This window comes from Trachinotus anak, unplaced genomic scaffold, assembly GCF_046630095.1.
Source record: "Trachinotus anak isolate AG129_WGS33_773 ecotype Australia unplaced genomic scaffold, CSIRO_AGI_Tana_v1 ptg000020l, whole genome shotgun sequence".
Classification (NCBI taxonomy): domain Eukaryota; kingdom Metazoa; phylum Chordata; class Actinopteri; order Carangiformes; family Carangidae; genus Trachinotus; species Trachinotus anak.
In genome coordinates, this window is record NW_027273871.1 from 7,338,348 (window position 1) to 7,360,253 (window position 21,906).

Genomic DNA, 21,906 nt, shown 5'->3' on the forward strand with positions numbered 1-21,906 from the left:
GCTGTGAGCTCGTAGTTACAGTTGGATTTTAAATGGATTTATCCAACATGTATATAATCAATTAAAAGTCCTGACTGCAACTTTCCACAACTTCATTCTCAAAGAAATGTGCAACAGAATATGTGGAACAAAATGCAGTTTCTGAGCATGATGAAACAATAATAAGAAACAAAAACCTACATAACACATCCAGGTAGAAGAGAAGAACTTTTTTTATTTGTTGTGAAACTACAAAACATATCGTTGTTTTTTTTTTGTGCTGGTGAAATATTTACAACTCTGGTCGACAGTACAGTGTCTGAGAATAAAATTCACAGCTTTTCGGGACTCTCGCGATAAAAAGAAAAACAGGAAAAGCACACCCAAATCACAAAAAGTGCAATAAATACATGCTGTATGTTTCTCATAGCCGCCTCCGTACACACTACCAGGTTCATCACCAGTCGTATTACAAACAGATTCATTAGAATAAAAAAAAAATAATAATCAAACGAGGAAAAAAAAATGCACTTGAACTTCAAAAAACAAACAAGAATTATATCACAACCTACAAGATGAAAAAAATAATCATTTGTGACTAACAGCATTTGTTTTTTATCTCTGAATGATTTGTGATTTTCTCGTAGCAAAAACCTACATTCCTTCATCCAGATGTTGTTACGTATAAATGAGTCACTTTTGATTTAAAGGTTAAACAACATTCGGTCGATCGTGATAAAGGTGAGCGGACTTAAAAACAGACAGTGCTGTTCCTCAGACTACACACAGTCCTATTCTTTACATCTACTCGCTCTAATTCAGCTTCTCAGATCACATGATGGCGGCAAAGAAAAGAAAAGAACAATAACAGCTTCCATGTTGCTCTCCAAAGGCACTCTCTCTCTCTCTCTCTCTCTCTCTCTCTCTTTCATCACTCCAAAGGCTTTCATTCAAGTCACAGCGTTCCTGCTGCAGTAAAACCCTCAGAGTGCACGGCTGCGTTCACCCCGCAGGAAATCTGACCTGCTTCTCCTCCCTGACTCTAACACGTGTTTTGTGAAAAACAAAAACAGAATTAATTCTGACAGTTAGATTCTGGTTTGAGACACTTTCCTTCAGGGGCAGTGACCTCAGTCTGAACAGTCGGGTCTAAATTCACATGGTTTTGTCAGTTTGTCACGATGCCTTGTAGATTTTTTTAGTGTTCAGTCTGAACTGGGGTCAGATTTAGAGGCAGTGAAGTTTCATGTAAAACCACAAATGTTTGGAGATGTGACACAAACACACACACAGACACTGTCCATGACGGTCTGTACACGGGCTGTTTCAAATATGGACAAATGAAGGTAGAACAGACGAGTGAGAGTTAAAACCTGTGGGACCCTGAACAAGAAGCTACGATAGAGACGCGATAAATTAACCAGACGCACTTTTACCGAACCAACCACTTAGTTCTCATGCTTTAAGTCTGGGAGGTGGACAGGAAACATGAGGAGAGAGAGGGACGATGTGGGAGGGACACTGCAGTGGGATTCATTTTGTTTTTTGTTTTCGCCTGTTATAAATGAGAGTTAGCTTAGAAGAGCAATTTCCATCTGTCGTCCCTGGACCAGATGCTCAAAAGGCACCTAAATATACAGCACATTGTGAAGAGCACATGGTGTAGTGCTGTATGTGAGAGGAGCAGGAGACTCCATGTCTCCGTGACAGTTCAGACTGATCTCAGGTGTGAATCAACCAGGTGTTTAGTTCCTGCAGGTGAACGCAGCCTCAGTGTCGACGTCCTCACAGCATCTGACTCAGCTCCCACCAAGTTTCACTTTCTTTGTATTTATAATTTAATACAGAGCTTGATGAGTCATAGTGTTGTTTGATTATTCGGTGTGTGGGATATTTTTTTTTTTTTTAATAGACATTTGTGCAAAATGTTCCTACTGCTACCTGAATGTGTTGTGACTATCTTTTACACATTAACAGTTTTTATCTACTGGAAAACAAGATGAATTTCAATTGTTGGGACTCCTCAGCGAAGGTTTGAGAATAAAAATGAAAAGATGTGAAGACAGATCTGATGTAAAGTTCAAGCATCGTTATGAGCTGCTGTGAACAGGAGAAACATCTGGAATGATGCAGCAGCAGCTGGTTTCTGTCAGATACATTCTCACTGACACTGGGAATGAAAGGGTTTGTGCCGTGTGGTGGATTTACCACAGCGAACCCACGGCGCCTGTTAACACGGTGACCCAGCAACAAGTGAACGAGCGGCTCGTGACCTCAGCACATCTGGACGCCTGTGATTCATTTTCACTTATTCATCAGCATCAGTGGGATCCTGGTGAAAAGCCACCTGAACCTGAACTTTAGACTTTAAGACTTTCTGAGTTTGTAACTTTTCTACAGTTAAAATTTATTTATTTATTTTTTATTTTTTTTGCTCGTTGTTGTTTTCATCAGTTTCCTCTTTCCTCCTCCTTCTTCACTTGTTTCCTTTTTTCCTGACAGAGCTTCATTTTGTTTCCTTGGTGAATGTGAGACTGTTACTGTGATTTATTTTTTGGGTCCAGTGGATGCAATTTACTTGTCTTTAAAGGTCCCTCCACCTAGTACCTATTTATTTTTCCAACATTTCCCAAGCAGGTAAACAGTTCTTCCTTAAGCCACAAACTCTCCAGTGGTTTTATTTTTTTCCCATTTCCCGGCCTAAATTTCTACTTATTCATGTCGCTACTTTCTTTTGTTTGTGCTTTATGTGGAAAAAAATCTGACAAGAATTCAACAGAATGAGGCAATAATCTCTTTCTAAATTCGCAGGTTTCTGAACATGAATTATTGTTTGGTGGATTTCTGTAAGTTCATTACAAACATTACAGCTGATGAAAAAGGTCTGAACACACAGTCAGATCCACACGAGTCCAGTTATCAGCAGGATGAATATGAGGTTTATCACCTGAGTCTAACAGCAAAGGATTCTGGGAGGGGCTTTAATTTAACCCAGCGACGTGTTGATAAAAGACCCAACAACTACAACAGCTACACAACATCCAGGAAAGACAAAGACAAACGACCTCCCACACCTGTCAGTAAACAGAGATGTGCCGGAGTCGGCATCAGGAAGTCTTCACTGAGCTGAATATCAATCAAATAAAACGCAGTCATGTCAGAAAGTGAAGCGACGTTACAGCCTCCTGCACTGAAGGAAACTCTGTGGAAAGGTTTAAAACTGAAGTTTAAAAAAGTTTTGGTTTTGTAAATTAAAATGTTGTTAATATTCTACAGTTTGATATTTAATCCTTTAAACCTGAAACACTTTGTAAATAAATAAATCTTTACTTATCTATGGAGGCTCATGTCCACATTTAGAAGTGATCACCTGTAATTATCAAATACACTTTAAACATCAGGTCATGTTGTTTGACATTCAGAGAGTTTAAGGAACATTTTCCACCCACTGGAAACCAGCACTGTGCAACTTTTCAAAAACTACATTCTGTCATAAAAATAATCCAGCTGCAGGTTACAGCTGAACTCTTAATAAATACTGTGTCGCCCTTCAGTCTGACAGCTTCTAAAATCCTTAAAAACTCGGCGTCCTCGTGCACTGTGACGGTTGAGAGTCAGTAAATTTAACTGCGTCACCAAACAACAAAAAGAGACATTTTAAACTCGCAGTTATTGTATGTTTGACTATGTTTGACTTGGAAGCATCTCAACAAGCTGTGAACACTACATCGACATATTATCAATTTAAATGAAGATGTTATGGCAAACATGTTGCAAACAGCTGTTCGTGGTCACCTGATCAATCTCAGTCCAGTGTTCCCGCTCTGTTAGTTTGCTGGGGCACCATGTTAACATGATTCAACTTTACAGCTTCAGCTGCAGATCGTCCAGTTACAGAAACATGAGAGCGACTCATATGAATCCAAAACATCCAGTTACACAGAGGAAATATTCAAACTATAAAAACTGAATAAACAGAGTTTTCATCAGGGGAAAAAAATATTTTAACCAGCCAATCAGAGTGAAGATCAGGAGCCACAGAAGAACTTCTGTCTTCCTATTGGCTACTGGTCAGGTTTTCTCATGGGAGGGGGGTTTTAGTCACTTCCAGTTTAACAATCATACAATCAGTAAGAAGTTCACAGTCATCAAAAATACATTTGATCTTCACTTCCTGTGTGTGTGTCGACAATCATCGAGTGCTTCAACAATCAATAATCATTCCAGCATGAGGCAAAAGTTTCTGGATCCAAAAAACCCACATCAGGTTTCTCTTTTTTTTCCTTTTTTTAACTTTTACCTCAAGTTTCTTAAAGTGCAGACTATCCTATCAACTACCTGAGTGTTAGTGCTGTTTCTACACCTTACTGTGAGTGTGTGCGTGTGTGTGTGTAACTGAGACAATCATGACGACTTTTCAGTTTTAGACCTAAAACAAGACGAGTCTCACCTCAGACCAGCTGATCAGATCAGATCCAGGTCCTGCTGTAAAGACACGCTGCAGTTTTCCTCTCAGGTATCATGGATCAGAGGACACGCTGATGATGCTTATATACAAACATCTGTGCTGACAACATGGTGCACGAGCTTCAGGGGGATCGACCCTCTTATTTTACATTAACATACAGTTTGTGTTGGTGTTTGATTTATGAAAGTTATAATCCTTAAGATTTCAGTCACCTGTGGTTACTGGTGGTAACAGGAAGTGCTTTAATCATCAGTTCGGTCGGTTTACAGAGCCAGGGCCGAGGGGGGGTCAATAATGTCACAGCACTGCCCAACAGTGGCAGAGAGCAGCAACTACAGCAGTAGTGAAACTGAAGCAGTTAGTCAGGGCGGGGTCATATTGTAATCCCTTCATTTTAGGACCTACAGACGGAGATTCTCTGCTCCGCCTCCGGACAACCTCCGGTGAATACAACTAAAGGATGTTGTTACAGAGAAGAGGACTTTCAGAAGTCTTTAAGAGTAAAAAATATTTGGACCTGACTCACAACAGACTCATGGAAACTTGACCAGACAGAACAGAGACCCAGTCTGAGGGGGACTGGACGACAGTAGATGTGAAGACCTGATTCAAACAGAGAGAGAGCAGCTACACAGACAACATAATGATGCTTCGCCATATGAAAAAGCAGCAAAACATTTCAGTTTTCCAGCATTTCACAGTCCACACTCTACATCAGCCTCAGACACAACATTTTTCTCCAACTCACTGACACCGAATTTAATTTGGACCTGTTCAGACCTGTTCTTAAATTCTAGAAACCAGGTCGACCTCCGACAACCTTAGATCACTTCATTGTCGCAGTTGGGAGCAAAACACAGTGATAGTTACTGAATCCAAAACTGACCCAGAATCTGACAATGACCCAGTTTAAACTACTGGAAACCACAGGCTGTGATTTCTCCCCCCCCCCCCCCCCCCACCCGCTCTTTAAAGACTGATCTGATGTTTGATGTTGAGATAAACTGAGATAAACCTTCACTTCACTTCTTATGTCCTCATGCTCGTACCTTTGACCTTTTAATCAAACAACCACATCTTCTTTGAACACAGTCATTCATCTTTGGAGCTGATGAATTCACTCGAGACAGTTTCAGATCTGTCCAGTCACTAACGATGAGAAAACCACTTTTACTTCCAGAGCTCTCAGAGCCCAAAATATTCCCTCCGACCTCACAGCTGTCGAACCGTCGCCATACGTAGTGTAAACCTGGGTTTTGATGTGTAACAATCTTAAGGATTATAACTTTGAGGAGACCATAAAGGAAATACTCTGTTCCCCTTCGGAGTCTTCTATTAGTGTCTGCAGAGGAAATTACAATAAAAACTAAATTAAAAGATAAAAAACGCTGTGTGTGCTTGTATGTTTGTCTGCATATTAAGTTTTTTCAAAATGCTCAAAAACACATTACTTGAAGGTCAAAATCAAATATCTCAAGCATAGATATATATTGTTGTTTTATCACCAGCTTAAGTTGCTTAACCTTCCTCTAGTACCGTTTATTGATCTTATTTTGTGCTATCAATACATATATAGATATATATCTATATATTTATGTCCAGATGTGCCATTTTAGTATAAAACTCTTTGTACGCACATGTGCAGCTGTGTGACTTTGTGCTGGAATGATTTTAAACACCTAAAAGCCTATAAACAGCCCGTTAATAACAGAAACACGACGCCAGAAGCAGAGTGGAAGAGAAGAGCGAAGCACGGACAGAGGCTCTAGCAGTGCTGTCACTAATTTACAAATGAACACTATCCACATTAGAAATGCTGAGCTCCTTAAAAAGTTGTTTCTTCACGGTTTTGAATGTTTTTTTTTTCTTTTTTCTACTAAACATATTATTACTTTTTTAAATTCTTCATAACACCGCCAAACATTTGCTTCATTTGTGAGGGGACAGCAGGTTAAGACTGAGGGGGTGGGGGAGGGAAATACTTTGAAATGCTTCTCTACACGTTGTCAGCCGGCAGGTCGGGGATGCTGGTCTTTGCTCGTGTGAAGAACGCCATCTTCTCTCTGAAATCAAACAGGAAACAATGAGAGCAGTCTGCAGCTGAAGACAATAAGAGCTTCAGATAAAGTGAGACTAACAACACTTAGCTCAGTCATATATGAAGCTCCCTTCACTTTCTCTTCTGCTACCTAGCTAACGTTAGCATGAGCAGCTGTTTACCTACTAGTCTAGCTTAAACCTGAATTCAGCATCAAACCTCATTCCTTTACTCACCAACATCTGTCTCCAGAGGTGGACAGCAACCCTCTAGTTTTGCTTCTATTTCTAACACTTCTTCTCTTCGAATGAGTTAGCATGCTAACTAGCTAGTTGCCCATCTTGTAATTTTTCCGATACCGAGTCACTGAAGCATCACTGCTGCATTGAAGAAGTAGCTGCTTAGAGGACAGATTATAACCTCTTCTCTTGTGAATACAATTGTGGCTGAAGCTCTTAGCAAGACTGGTAAGTAAACTGCTGTTGATGCTAACGTTAGCTATGTAGCAATAGCAAAAATAAAACTCTGCAGTTCGGGACTTTAATGAGTGACTGAATGAATAAAACAACCCAATGATTTGCACGACTGCAGTTTGTTTTTCTATCACTTCACGGAGAAATGAATGAATCAGCACATTATCAGAGGAACCGTGCCAGTGACGACAGTTTGATTTACTACTGAACAAACACTGGCAGCTGTGACACATCCAAATCTGAATAAGGGCTTGTATCTCTGCCTGAACGCCATCAGGAGGTTAGGACACCTCTGGAGCAAAGATAACAGTCATTTCCTTCGTCAAGAAAGTTGATTAAATATCTTACTCCTTGGATCTAAATTAGGATCAACAATGCTTCACTTCATTTCCTTCTCTCAGACACTTGATAAATGTGTGTCCTGAGCTGTTGTTTCTCCCACCTGAAGGTCTGGACCTCAGGGACCTCTTTGCGGCTCTGGCCCCTGATCTTGTGGACGTCCTTGGCTGCTGCCCTCATCATCTTCTCCACCCGCTTCTCCTGCAGCTGCTCCTCTCGAGTCTGAACAGGACCATGAGCAGGTGAGTTGATCAGGGGAGAAATGTACCCTCTCACAGCTTAGTATGGTAAAAACACTGGTGAACAGGCCTGAACGCTGAATATGGACTGACGGGTTCTGACATGGTCACTCACCTGTTTCTCCGCCTGCTTGAGGAGGAGGCGGAAGCGCTCGTCTTCTTGGACCCAGGCGGGCAGCTCTCTCTGGCCCTGCTGCCTCGCCTTCTCCAGCTGAGCCTTCAGCTCCCGCAGCACCCGCAGCTCCTGCGTCAGCCGGGCCTGCCGCGTCCGGGACACCTGCAGGTCCAGCTCCAGGTCCAGGGACGTCCGCAGCAGACCGTCCAGACCTTTAACCTGCACAGGAGGCTGAGGAGAGGAGCAGGAAGGACACGGTTAAGAGCTGCACACACAAACACACAACAAGCTGCAACTAAGAATTATTGATACATTAACATCATTAATGAATTGTTTGGTCAATACAGTGTCAGAAAATAATGACAAATTCCCAGAATGCGACAGGATCTCTTTAGTTGTCTGAACAGTCCAGAATCTAAATATATTAAATCTACCATCATAGAAAAGTAAAAATATCAGTAACATATTTACATTTATGAATCTGGAATCTTTACATTTTTGCTTGAAACTGAACGACAACTGAAACAATTAATTGATTATAAAAATTGTTGCACACACACATCAGGGCAGCAAACAGGTGATGTTAAAGATCTAAACTAAGATGCTTCATTATTAAGACATGGATGTAGGAATGGTGTTTTCACTATATTTCAAAGCTGAAAAGCTGTTACTTTAATAAACAGATGATGAAGTGTACAGTGACAAATACTGTCATCAGTATCTGATGTGTTTAAGTGAATTTCCTGCTGCCGTCGAGCCCCTGGAGAGACCCTGAGGGAGCCTCTGAATGAATGAAACTGGCAAATGTCAGAGCAGCATTAAACATTCAGGTGGTTATTAAATATTAAGAGGCACTTCAGTGGGAGTCAGTGGGCAGCTCTAGGAGTCAGTGCTCCGTCTCTGTCAGGAGACTGCAGAACAGTTGATGTGGTGGATAAAGCTGGAGGTTTGACTTCATTATTAAACTGTCAGGATTTACAGGCGTTAACAGAGGGACAGGAGTCAAGTCACAGCTGGAGTCACAGCTGGAGTCAAGCATACTGACATTCACCCCTGAGCCTCAACAGAAAGACTCCACTTTACATTTGACTCCAACAAACCTTTTTAGAAAGGTTTTAAGTTTCAACTTCAAGTTTGTTTTTGTCATCCCCAGTAAAAAAACGACAGACAGAAAAGCATATAATATAGTGCATCACTAACCTGAGAAGAGAGTTATTAATTTACCATGAGAATAAAACAGAAACATTTCCTCTCAAATTAAGGTACAAAAAATAATTTGCAAACTTGTTTAAATGTCTGATGAGGACTTTCATATTTTCTTCTCATATTTCTTTTGAACGACTCACCTGCAGCGTCAGGAAGAAAAATGAGTTCAGCTGTTGCTGCTTTTTTTGTTTTGTGTTCAGCACAGTTGACCAATCTGAGTACAGAGCAGTCAGCTGTGAACAGTGACAGACATGAAGCTGTTTTTGGGGAGGGTGTAATCAATATTCAAATCAATATTTATCTAAAAGATAATCTTATACACTAGTTGATAGAGATGTAGGTTTATGTGTGGTGACATGGCTTTTATTACATTCACGATGAAGGAAAATTATCAACTGAAAAAATAAAAACTTACTTACATGATTCTTTTGTGTTGAACATTTTTTCATTTACCATTTTAAACTGATTTTAATCTGATTAGATTCTTATTTTTCCCATAGTTCTTGAAATTATCAAGTCAAATAAAACTAGAATCACCGCCTCGCAGCCTTAGTATAAAATGTCTTTTAAGCCACAGTGAGAATTTGTGACAGTCTGATCCCCGTCTCTGACACCGCAGGTGTTTTTCTCTTCACCTGATTTTATGCACATATTCAGTTTGTGTCATCAATTTGAACAGAAATACTGAAAAAAGTTCTTACTTATGTTTGAGAAGAAGAAGTTGGTGTAGCAATAAAATGGTACAATGGAAACAAGGAATAGTGAAGTACATGGAGCAAAACAGCAGCAGATGAGACATGAGAGCAGTGACTGGTTTCTACCTTCTTCATGCGCATGCTGCGTCTCTCTGAGGCGTTTCTGACGAACGGAGACTTCTTGGAGAGGGTGGAGCTGTCGCTGTCGCTGCGGTTGATCTGAAGAGAACAGAGTGAAACGGTGAAACGAGGCCCTCTGTGAGTATGTTCATGATGTTGTTGTATTTCAGCCTGACTCCGTTACCCTGCAGATGTACTGGCTCTGGGGTCCCGGGGAGAAGGTCTTGGAGCGGATGATGGTGTTCCCTCTCATGAAGGGGTTCTGCTGGCGGACATCGGGCCGGCGCTCCTTGGGCCGAACCACGGAGCAGTGGTGTGATGACGACAAGCCGTCCATACTCGTCTCCTTGTTCACCTGGATGAAGAACACAGGACAATAATAAAGAGGAGAAGAAGAAAGAAGAAGAAAACATGACAGACTACATCATGAACCTTCAGACACGACTGAAGCTACTGAAAAAAAACAAACAGAAGTTACCTTCTCTGTGATAGCTGCTGCTGTCAGAGGGGGTTTAGCGACCCTCGCCGCCTCCTCCTCCTCCTCCCCCTCCCATTGGCTGCTGTCAGGATAAAACTCATCCTCTTCCTCCAGAGGCCCCACTCCCTCCATGCCATTTCCTTCTTCATCATCAAACATGTCTCCCTCCAGCAGGTCCCCATGCCTGACAATTAACCACAGAGATGCAGTTAGAAAATAAGACAGAGAAGAAGAAAATGAACTCAGGGCTGAGCATCAGTGTCATCATTGACCTGTTTCAGACTGTTTTTATTGGTGAATAAAAAGCTTTTATTTTGTTGACGTTTTTTTATTTAGAGACGACTCTTTGTTTAGAATTGAAACTATGTTAGATTTTTAAATCGAGAACATGAGGTGACAGTTACAAATATTTCAGCTTCACAGCGAGGAGTCACTAAAAGACAGAAGCTGCTTTTATTCTTCCCTTCCTGTGAATCAAGACACGTGCACTCCTCCTCCTCCTCCTCCCTGTGTGTGTGTGTGTGTGTGTGTGTGTGTGTGTGTGGCGGCGCGCGCGTGTGTGTGTGTGTGTGTGTTAAGGTCACCACAACCTTAGGACACATGGTGATCATCATGGGAGAGGGAGGGAGGAGGAAAGTTATTTACAGTCTGAACCTGCCAGGTAACATTCAGTGTGAGTGTGTGTGTGTGTGTGTGTGTGTCACTGCACAAACATTCAGGTGGTAACTGACTGTTGCAGCCGTACAGTTTAAAGTGAGGATGTTTGTCTTATTTACAATAATAAATTGATTTTAAAGGAATGAGCAGTTGGTGGATGAAGCTCCATCATGTGTAAAAGTCCAACATTTAAAACAGTAAAAAATCAAGAGAAATACATGAGACTTTTTTCAGTAATACAGTAAGTAGAGTATTTTTACTGTAAGAATATATATGTTTAGTCTAGTGATCCCGGACCTAAGGCTCAGGCCCTTTTAAAGGTCACCAGATAAAGGGGTCATATGATAATTAGAGAAAGAAGATAAAAAAAATAATAAAAAATAACTCTGCAACATTTTTTTTTCTTTAAACTTTTCTCTAATCTTTGTTTTTTTAAATTAAATGTTATATATTTTTTTGTGCTAATATTTGAATGAAACCATCTGAGAAGTCACAGTGAAATTTCTCTTTGTTGTTTAATAATAATGTAATTGATTTATAAGCTTTCATATATCTTTACTGTCAAATCTTTATCTGAACTAGTAGCTGCAGCTGTGAAGCAAATTTAAAGCAGTAAAACACACAGCCTCCATCAAACATGTGCTGAAGCAGAAAAGTTAAGTAGCAGAAAACAGTTTTCTGTTTTAATATTTCCTGAGCCTCCTACAGTGAGTAAAACACAGAACATGTAAGTTAACACTCACCACTCGTCATCCTCAGGAGCTCCAACTGTGTCGCTGCTGGAAACACGAGTCTGAAACACAGAACACACACATCAGGACCAAACACATGTATATCTGTGTGTTAACCATGTTCTGTTATCTGAACTGCTTCTTATTAAACTCATTTTTCTGCTTGACGGGGGGCAAACAGGCAAAAAGACAAGAAACAGAATCACTGACAGGCACAGACAGATTAAACTTTAAAAACCCTCCTGTTTAATCCAAACCTAATACAAGTGCTTTAAATGTAACTCTGGTTTAATAAATGTAGAAACAGACCTCAGTGATAATAATCTGCAGCTGTTTTACTGTAATCCAGCTGCAGATTATCATCACTGAGATACGTACGTAAAAGATACGTAAAAGACTAAACTTAAACTATTTCAACATAATTTCTTTTGGTTGTATTATGTGTCCACTGGGTGACAGTGTCTCCCTCTCTGTACCCTGTCAGAGCCGCCCGCCGCTCGGCTCTCCTTGTCCTTGCTGCTGCTGATCTCGGGCATGTAGGCGTGGCTCAGCAGGTTGTACCACTTGGTGCATCTCTCCTCCGAACAGCTGACATCAGCCAGGCTGATCTGGGCTCCCGCCTGGAGGGAGGAGGAGGAGGAGGAGGAGGAGGAGGAGGAGGAAGATGGAGGCAGGTTAAAGAAGAGAGACAGAATTATTTTCAACACTGCGGCTTGTGGTGTCTGCTCATCCCTCGTCCAGTTAGTGATTAATGCACCTGACTATTGTCATTATTGTGTTGTCATATAGAACAACACAAACAAAAACATAAGAGATATTTTTTTATCTTATTCTTTTTGGCATGTTGCCTTTATTTGATGGGCGACAGTCTACGGAGACAGACAGGAAATAAGGGCAGAGACAGAACAGCATCACATGCAACAGAGTCTGGAGCTGAACCGTGGATGTTGCAGTTACGTGATATGCAACTTAACCATTTGGTCACTAGAAGATACAGTTTCTTTAAAATGTCTTTGTCTTTGTGTTGCGTATAATTATCTCAGGGAAACAACAGAAAACTGGTGAAAATATGTCTGAGTTAAAGAGTCATGGTTTCTGTACGTGATCCCTGACAATAACAAAAAAAGAGCAGGAAGGAGCAGCTCCACTGACCAGACACTCCTCGTGACCCGACTTGCTGGTGTTGCAGACGTCGACCCTCAGGGTCTTCTGCCGCAGTGCACTGTGGGATATCTGCATGCCGAACACCTCGTTGACCTCCACGACGTCCTGCGGTAGGGAGCCGCGCGTTCGGAAGAGGCAGCGGGTGGCCTCCACGCAGGGCAGCACCACCACGCGCACATACCTGCAGGACACACAGGTGTAGGTGTTACATGAGGCCGTGTGGTCACATGATGCCGTCAGTACACAGCAGAACTCTGTCACTGTTTCACGTCACTGTGTTTGAACGTCTCTGGGCTGCTGTCAGTCGTGGAACTACTTGGCCTCTACGCTGAGTAAAAACCTCACAAGGCTCAGTGTTGTGTTTCTGGGGCTGAAGACGCCGGAGCAACCGAGTCGTCAGCTGCCGCCGCCATCAGGAGACCGACCCTGAGGCACTCTGTGCTGCTGCAGGACTTCATGACTGAACAATGAGCAAGACACACACTTTCTATTTCTCTCTGATGTTTCACATCTCAGATGATTAAAACATGAGTCCTCCAGCTTTAACACGAGACTAGAAGGATGTGTGTACCGGAGGTGAAAAATATTCTTACAATCGTCATTGGTAACGCAACAAACAATATCTACATCTGCAAGAGAGAACAGGGGCCGGTTTCACAAAGACTCTGACTGTGGCTTCGATGTAACAAGAGATACACGTCTGAATTCATCTGTTGCACACTGCAGTTTAGTTCTTGACTGTCTTAAACCCGACTGTGGTACAATGAATTCTGAGTAAATTAAGAAATAAATGCCCGACCAAGGAACCACATCAAACCAACAGGAAATGCTTGTCTTTTGTTATAAGGTTATAAGGATGTTTTACTGCTGAAATTCAGTGAAGAGTGAAAAAAAAAATTATTAAAATCTGATTTGGAAAAGTCCCTTCTCATTGCTCTCTCCATCATAATGTTAGCAAAGACCGTTACCATGGTAACAGTGGTCTTAGGCCTGAGTTAATCTGGGGGTAAAGTATTTAGTGTTTAACCCGACACTACAGACCAGTCTGAGACATCTTTGTGAACCACAGGACAAAATAAACCAAGACTGACGCAGCTGTTTAACAACCTGACGGTAATTTGAAACAAAACGCAGTAAATTGTGAAAAAGGTTGATGATTCAATTGGAACATGAAGTGATGCCTCTACAGATGATTTCTGTGTCTGGTTGTGATGACATGTTTTTGTAATGTAGCACCTGCTCAGATAACGTTTGCATGAACAAACTGTGTCACACCTGTGGAGTGAGTCAACACTTTAAACTGTTTAAGTCTCACGCACGCACGCACGCACGCACGCACGCACGCACGCACGCACGCACGCACGCACGCACACACACACACACACACACACACAGACACGTGTATTCAAAGTGTTTCATGGAACTGTGTCTCGTCTTGTTTCTGATTTGAATATATAAACAGTCTGTTTGTTGAAGTTTCCTGTTTCTTTGTGTCAGCTGCAGTTTTTCTTTTCTTCCTCTTGTCTTTGTACGTTTAAAATGTCGTCTGATCAACAGGAGAGAGTGAGAGCTCGTACATTTTCTGGTCGGCCGGCAGACAGAGGGCGCTGCAGTTGGACAGCTGCATGACGTAGACGGTGAAGCGTTGGTCTCTGGACTCGTAGCGGAAGCCGAGCTGCACCTGGGAGCAGCCGGGCACCAGCCGCTCCTCATAGGAGCCCAGGAGGAGGTCTGCAGGGAGGCCGGGCCTGGAGGACACACACACACACACAGACACACACTTCTGAGTATATGATAACTGAACCTGACACTGACCCGAGTCCTCAAATGTTTATTGTTGTGTGTTGACATGACGCATGTGGGAGATAGGAGGTTTTTATGATGGAAATCTTTTTAAATAATTCTTGAATTATGACGACATGACGTGTGGAACTGGAACAAGGATTCCAAAGTTTATTTCTCACATAAACAAGTAATATGTGACGTTAAATAAAATATACTGTGTTCCTAAGACTGTTCTACAAGACTAATGTGGAAAATAAATATTAGAAAACATTAAAGAAAAACATTGTAAAAAAGTCAAATTTGCACGTGTCAGATGCACAAACACACGATGCAGAGGTCCGATGAAAACTCTGTTGTATTTTACTAAATTGATCCCACTGTGGGTAAATCCTACCTGCGTTCTGATGGCTCGTACACTCCACTATCACCGGCCACTGATTCATCAGATACCGCCGAGGTCACGCCAATCTTCTTTGGCCCCGCCCCTGTCCCCCGCAGCTGGGGAGCTGAGTCTGAAGACACCGGGAGAGAGGAAACAAAGTGATGAAGATACGTGTAAATGAATTAAACATTGTTTTCTTGGACATTCTGTTGATTGATTTATAAGGTCTAGATTTTTCTTACTGCCAACAAATTCCATAGAAATACTCATTAAGCACTGAATGTGGATTAATCCACCACTGAAAATAGTCCCGATTAAAAACACTATTTTCCTCCAGCTGGTTTCAACCTCTCATGGGTGCAGCAACATCTCTTGAGAAGCATCATGTTCAGGTGTTTCATCAATAATTTAAACAAGAATCTCCTTAAAATTCATCTGCCAGTGAGTCTCTACACTGAAAAAACGCAGAAGTTAAACATGTTGGTCAAACATGTAGTTTGACCGACGAGGCAGTGAAGGACAGCAGAGTGCAGAGTGGGAGATGAAGCCGGGACAGCTCATGTTTGGAAACCTCAGCTCACAGCGACTTGTTGAATCACTGATTCTGATCAAAGCCTCTGTCAACACTTCAGATATGTTTGTTTTGTGCTGTGGGATGTAATTAAGATATGGTGGCTTTGCTGAAGTCTGCAGTGTAAACTATCACCAGAGTCTCTCCTCTGTGGAGGTGGCAGATGGTGGAGGATGTATTCACACTTCAGAACACAAGCAGCAGCTTTTTGCAGGAGCTGCAGTCTAAGTCAAGTAGAATTAGCACCTTGTTAAAGAATGTATGCTAAAAAAACTAACTACCAGCAGTGTGCACTCGCAGATATTTGATTTGGATAAAGCCACTGGATCACAAACAGTCCAACCACCTTCATATTTTTTCTGGATGACCCTGCTCTCTGTGTCAGGACCCCCACTGTTTCATTAAATAACCAGAATCAATACCTCGTGGTTGTATCCCTCCACCACTCAGACTGGTCTCAGATTACGTCCTGTTCATCCAGAGTCAGATCACATATTAAACATTTGTGGGTAATTTTGTCATAATTGCGGTGTGATGACTTGAGTAATGACTGAGATATGGTTCATGAGAACGGGACAGATGGAACTACGTCTCCAGCCTTCAGCGGAGGCATAAAAAGTGCTGCTGCTGATCTGGACGCAGCCTCACTGGGCTGCAGGGGGGGAGGCCTGTCTGTGCAGGTAGAGCCTGGAAACAGGGACGGAGAGTGAACAGGAAACCAGACACCTCGACCACCTTTCACCTGAGTCACATTGAGAAGCTGAGTCATGTTCAGCTGCAGTTCAAACTTCAACTCACCCTCACACGATTCATTTCTGATCCTTAAGGTCACAACATATCATTTTTTACATTGTCACTCAGCTGTTCTCTGTGAAAGCTCAGTCACATCTGAACACACTCCCTGAAGCTGGAACTCTCAGTTCATTAGACAGCACTTTGTAAATAAATGAAACAGTTAACATACACTTGTTATTTTCTTCTACTTCCTGTGGCTACTTGGGGAAGATACTCATGTTGTGTCTCGCCCCCCCCTCAACGTGAATGAACATCAATACATCCACCGAAAGTCACAGAAAAAAGAGGCTTTATGAGTCTGAACTGAGCTGCTCGGGGAATCATCAGGTGTTGTCTGTTCACACACAGACAGACAGACAGACCGACAGACAGGTGACCCAGCTGTAATCCAATCCAACACCTTACTAACCTTCCTCTCCTCTACCCTCACTTCTCCCACCAGCAATCAGGTTTCACTCACAGTATCAAATTTCTCCTCATCATTCACTCACACACACACACACACACACACACACACACACACACACACACACACACACACACACACACACACACACACACACACACACACACACACACACACACACACACACACACACACACACACACACACTATCCTGCTTCCCAGTACTTTTGGATTGGAGTGTTTTCTGTGATATCTACTGTTACATCACCCTCATCTCTGCGGTCTCTCTCTCTCTCTCTCTTTCATTTAACTGCTTTAATAATATAATTCATCATCATTGTCGTCGTTATCTCATGTTATTAACTGGGATTATCACTGCAACCGTTATCCTGCAGCCCTCATGAGGTATCAAAAATAGTTTTACTGCCGTCGAGACGCGACACAATTGTTCTGAGGATAAGAGACTCGATGATTTAATGACAAGTCAGATGTTTTTTTTATTTGACCATCGAGCAGCTTCTCACTGTGACTGAGAGATGCTGGATTTTAGACTGGAGACTTATATTTATACTTTTCTATTTAAACAGGTATTTATCAAAAAGTGATGAAACCACACAACAGCAGCTTCTCCTGTCTGACAGACTCTGTGATGATGTGACCCTCTCTGTTTATGAGCGACAGTGTGTGGACATTTGGATAAAGAGACACAGGATAAAGGAATAAAAGCTTCCTGTTCACCTTTGACCTCCTCACCCAGCGTGGTGTTGAGGTTCTGCTTCTCCTCCAGTCCAGCTGGGCCCCTGTCCTGTTGCTGCTCCTGACAGTCCAGGCTGAGCTCCAGTTCTGCGAGCCTGCTGTGGAGCTCCAGGTCCAGGCCTAATCCGCCGGCCCCCGTCTGGCCGGCAAATGTCTCACCGGACAGAAAACTAGTGTCTGTGACCAGCGGCGAGCAAGGCGGAGACAACGAGGAGAGAGACGACCGTGGAGATAAAGAGCTCATGGAGCGAGGGGTCTCTGACAGTCTGAGGGCCTGGATCCTGGACGACCCCGACTCCGCTCCGATACCACCTCCTCCTGCACTTCCTCCAGCAGTGCACCCCATGTCTCCGCCCACCCCTCCTGTTTTGCCCTCGGGCCTCCCAGCATCCCTCCTTCCGCAGCCCATCACCACTTCGTGTTCGTGGATGGTGGTGATGGAGCTGGAGGGGCGGTAGCCCCCCTGGCTGCCCTCCTGCAGGAGGCTGTCCAGCTTGTTCTGGAAATCCGGGTCCGCGAGCTCGGGCTGCTCCAGGTAGATGTCAGTGAAGCTGAGGGAGGAGGTGGAGCCCAGGCTGGAGGTGGTGGCCAAAGAGCCTCGGCTGGACGTCAGCGAGCCTCGACTGCTGCCGGACGAACATGACAGGGTGCTGGCTGACAGGCTGGGGGGGGGACATGACACACAATACATCAACAGTGTATTAAAATAAAACTGTTGTTATCAAGTAATGTGAACTCCAGACGGTTGCATGTAACACACAGAGCAACTACAATGATTTGTTCGACACTGTGAGTCTCCTACAGGGTTTCTGCAGTTAAAGGTCCCATATTCCCGTCTTTTGTGATTATAAAACAGGTCTAAGTTGAAGGAATGTGTCATTTACTGCTGCTCTGACTCATTTATATGAACACGAGCAGCTTTAGTGACTAAATACCATGAAGGAAAAATCAGTCTCAGCAACTCCATCTGATTCATTACCAAGTTAACTCCTCTGCTGCCTCTTTAATAATCAGTCTGCTGCACCACAGACAGAGAGGTGATTTAAAAAATGATAAAAGCTCCATCCAGTCTAAAGGTGGATGTCAATGTGTTTCTGATTATAAAGCAGGTCTAGGTTCTATCTTAATACTGTGACAGTATCAAAGCCTCAGTCCACAGAGAAATGCACACAGCCTGTATTCAGAGACTGAGCCTTAAAACCAGCCGTCAGGACTTCTGGAACTTTGTGATGTCACAACAAAGCATTGCAGATTAAATTTTGCCAATCATCATGATTGAAAATATGGGTCCTTTAATTTTTATTTGTTATGCTGTATTTCTGTATTTAGCATGTTTCAAATATTCTGTAGACACACTGTCCTACAGAAGATTTCATTGGATATTGAGATGTTTCTGAGGTGTCATCAGTGGATGTGAGAGAAAACCTCAGGAGGACAGTGGAGTCATTTTCCTCCCCTCTGTCCATCCTCCTCTCTCCTCATCACCTCCTCCTCACACACTCCTGACTCTGTATCAACAGGTCTCTTAATTAAAGCCGGGCGGCTCGTTAGTGCAGAAACAGTGGAGCTCCTGTCTGCAGGTGAGACATTTGATGTCCGTCCGACCAGGAGGACAGACGGGATGAAAGAGTCGTGAGATGAGAACATAAGAGAGAGAGAGAGAGAGAGAGAGAGAGAGAGAGAGAGAGAGAGAGAGAGAGAGAGAGAGAGAGAGAGAGAGAGAGAGAGAGAGAGAGAGACCGGCCTGAGGAGGAGGACTGACACTGACACTGCTCATGTCAGCCTTTCAGATTTCCACTGTTGAATTCAAAAACCTGACTGAAATATTTATCGTTTCAGGGACATGTACGCCTCTTACAGCAGCCTTGCATCATGTCTCTGGTCGGGCTGCAGAATTAGATTTACCCAGAGATCATCAGTGCAGTCAAAAAGGCCAGGAGAACAAATGGCTTTGGTCTTTAGCAAATGTTTGGTTAATACAGGTTAAATACTGAAGTTGAGCCACATTTCTCAGCCTCCTCTGCACAGCTCCGCTCTCTGAACCTGCCTGCAATCTAATAACTGCAATTAATAAATGGATATTAAACTCATAATTCTGGTCTTCTGTGAGTTAATAACCTGCCAAGAACAAGTGCTGGACTTGGACATGATAAAGTATGATACAGCAGCTTATTGCAGGGTTTTACTGAAACATGTTTTCATTTTTCTCTCTTAAATAATTTTAATTTTCTTTTCATTTTCTCAGTGTCAAAGAATTGGAGGAGATTCTGCGATAATACAACTGTAATACAAACAATGAGTGAAAAACTGTTATTCAATGAATCATTAATTGTTTTCATGAATATTCAGGGAAGGTATAAATGTCAAATTTTGGATGGAAGTTGCTTTATTTATTCTGTTTGTTTCTCTCGTAACACAATAAGTGTTTTTGCAAGTGAACATTAAAAACTGTGACACAGTTTTTTTCCTTTGCTCTAGATCATTATTCATCTTATTTTTCAAAGACACTTGTGTTTCTTCTCTAATTACCTCAGTTAGTTCAGAACGCGCGAACTGTTGGGTTTGAGAGGAGAGGAGAGACAGAGACAAGGAGCAGCTGTGCACACTGTTGATCATTTAAATATTAATTATTAATTATTAATTAAAGTCTTACAAGCAGACAAGTTAGCAACAGTTTCAGTCATTATTTCTCTTCTCACCCTTTGATGAACCCAGAGCTTCGTTACTAACCTCTCTAACCGCTGGTGTTTCCTGACCCCGACTTCTTTTTACTGACGCTGTCATGTTCTCAGTATTAGTGCAATGTTGTTATTACTGACAGGAATGATGGACGACACTACAGATCTAATAACAAACAGGATGATCCTTTAGTACATTTACAGCAGAGCAGAGAAGAACGAACCTCTTGAGTTGAGTGTGCAGTGATGTGGCCAGTCGAACCATCTCCTCCAGCTCTCTGACCAGCTTGTTCCTTCTGCAGTGAAGTCGCAGCCTGAAATGATGACAAAAACAAAGAAAGACTGGACGTTATCCTCCATCTCTGCTGACACTGGAGGTGTGAGTGTGACACAGTGGCGGCGATGTGATTGGGTATTGAGAGCAGCTGATGTGTGTTCAGGTGACGGCAGAGTCACCTGTGTGGGTGAGCTTTACTTGGAGGAAACCAGTCCATTAACAGCTGTTAATATAATCCATGGTTTGAGTGGAAACAGGCCGGGGGGGGGGGGGGGGGGGGTCCAGATTACAGAAAGCTTTGTGTTTCCTGTCTCGTTATTTCCTCTGTACTGTCCATGTGTCTGTGTCCAATGATTTTTCACATCTGTCATATTGAAAACTGTGAATGAACATAAGTTGTGTTTATTTATTCTCTGATCAGATAATTCCAGGTTTTATTCATTTTAGATCATCAGCATCAATATCAAAAGAAGTGAACTGATCAGGTCTTCACTGGTCCACTGTCCAACTGGGTCGGGGAGGATCCCATTGTCTGTCCAAGGTCTCGGGTTTGGACTTTACCTGATCTCCTTGCACTTATTGAATGATGAAGTACTTAGTGCTGTGGCTCAGGAAGTAAAGTGGGTCGCCCATTAATCAGAAGGTGGTGCTGGTGGTTCAATTCCCAGCTCCTCCAGTTCACATGTCGAAGTGTCACTGGGCAAGAGACTGAACCCTGAATTGCCATCAGTGTCTGCCTCCATTGTTCCTCTGAGTGGTCAATATGACTAAAAAAGACCCATGTAGTTGGAGAAGTGTTGTCATGTTGGTACTGAGATACTGCGTTCACAAGGGCAAAAACATGTTTTGTGAGGTCACCACGACCTTGACCTTTGACCTTTGACCACCAAAATCTAATCAGGTCATCCTTGAGTCCAAGTGAACGTTCATGCCAAATGTAAAGAAGTTCTGTTGAGGCGTTACTGAGATATCCATGAGAATGGGACGGACAGACAGACTGTGCTGGAAATTAATTTACACACATCGGATTCAGATCAAATTTTTGGAGAACATTTGCAACAGGTTTTTTTTTTTTTTTTTTTTGGCCTTTATGCCTTTATTGATAGAGCAGTTGAGAGAGACAGTAAATGGGGAGGCAGAGAGAGGGGGAATGACACACAGGATAGGGCCGCTCGGAGCAGGATTGGAACAGGGGCCGCCTGCAGTGAGGACTATAGCCTCAACACATGGGGTGGGTGCTCTACCCACTGAGCTAAATACCGCCCCGCAACAGGTTTTAAAAAGTTGTTCAGTTCAAGTAAATTCAAGATGTTTTCAAAGCAGCTTTTGTATTAAATTTTGACCTGAGAACAACTTGTGTGGCCGTGTGGAGCCTTCAAAAACTCCACAGAGAATTAAAGACTTTGTTGGGCTCAAGGATCCGGAGTCTGACATTTTCAGAAGCTGCAGACGCTGAATTCAGGTGTGTGTGCATATTTCCTGTGTCAGCAGGTGAACGGTGCGTAGGTGGACTAACAAGGGGTTCCTTTTGTGACTGGGCTCCGCAGCCTCTCA

At 42.7% G+C, this 21,906-nt stretch overlaps 1 protein-coding gene across 1 annotated transcript in view; it reads right to left on the bottom strand.

The window, feature by feature from the left end:
• Window positions 1-6,306: 6,306 nt before the first annotated feature.
• Window positions 6,307-21,906, bottom strand: part of wwc1 (WW and C2 domain containing 1) — a 42,372-nt gene continuing 26,772 nt past the window's right edge. The window contains exons 10-22 of the mRNA XM_071506046.1: window positions 20,300-20,389; window positions 17,380-18,059; window positions 14,882-14,999; window positions 14,280-14,450; window positions 12,691-12,883; window positions 12,015-12,158; window positions 11,551-11,600; window positions 10,151-10,334; window positions 9,857-10,027; window positions 9,679-9,771; window positions 7,652-7,882; window positions 7,401-7,519; window positions 6,307-6,510 (exon numbers count right to left, since the gene is read on the bottom strand). Of these exons, the coding sequence (XP_071362147.1) occupies window positions 6,444-6,510; window positions 7,401-7,519; window positions 7,652-7,882; window positions 9,679-9,771; window positions 9,857-10,027; window positions 10,151-10,334; window positions 11,551-11,600; window positions 12,015-12,158; window positions 12,691-12,883; window positions 14,280-14,450; window positions 14,882-14,999; window positions 17,380-18,059; window positions 20,300-20,389 (2,311 nt within the window). The 3' untranslated portion in view covers window positions 6,307-6,443. The remainder of the gene's footprint in view (window positions 6,511-7,400; window positions 7,520-7,651; window positions 7,883-9,678; window positions 9,772-9,856; window positions 10,028-10,150; window positions 10,335-11,550; window positions 11,601-12,014; window positions 12,159-12,690; window positions 12,884-14,279; window positions 14,451-14,881; window positions 15,000-17,379; window positions 18,060-20,299; window positions 20,390-21,906) is intronic.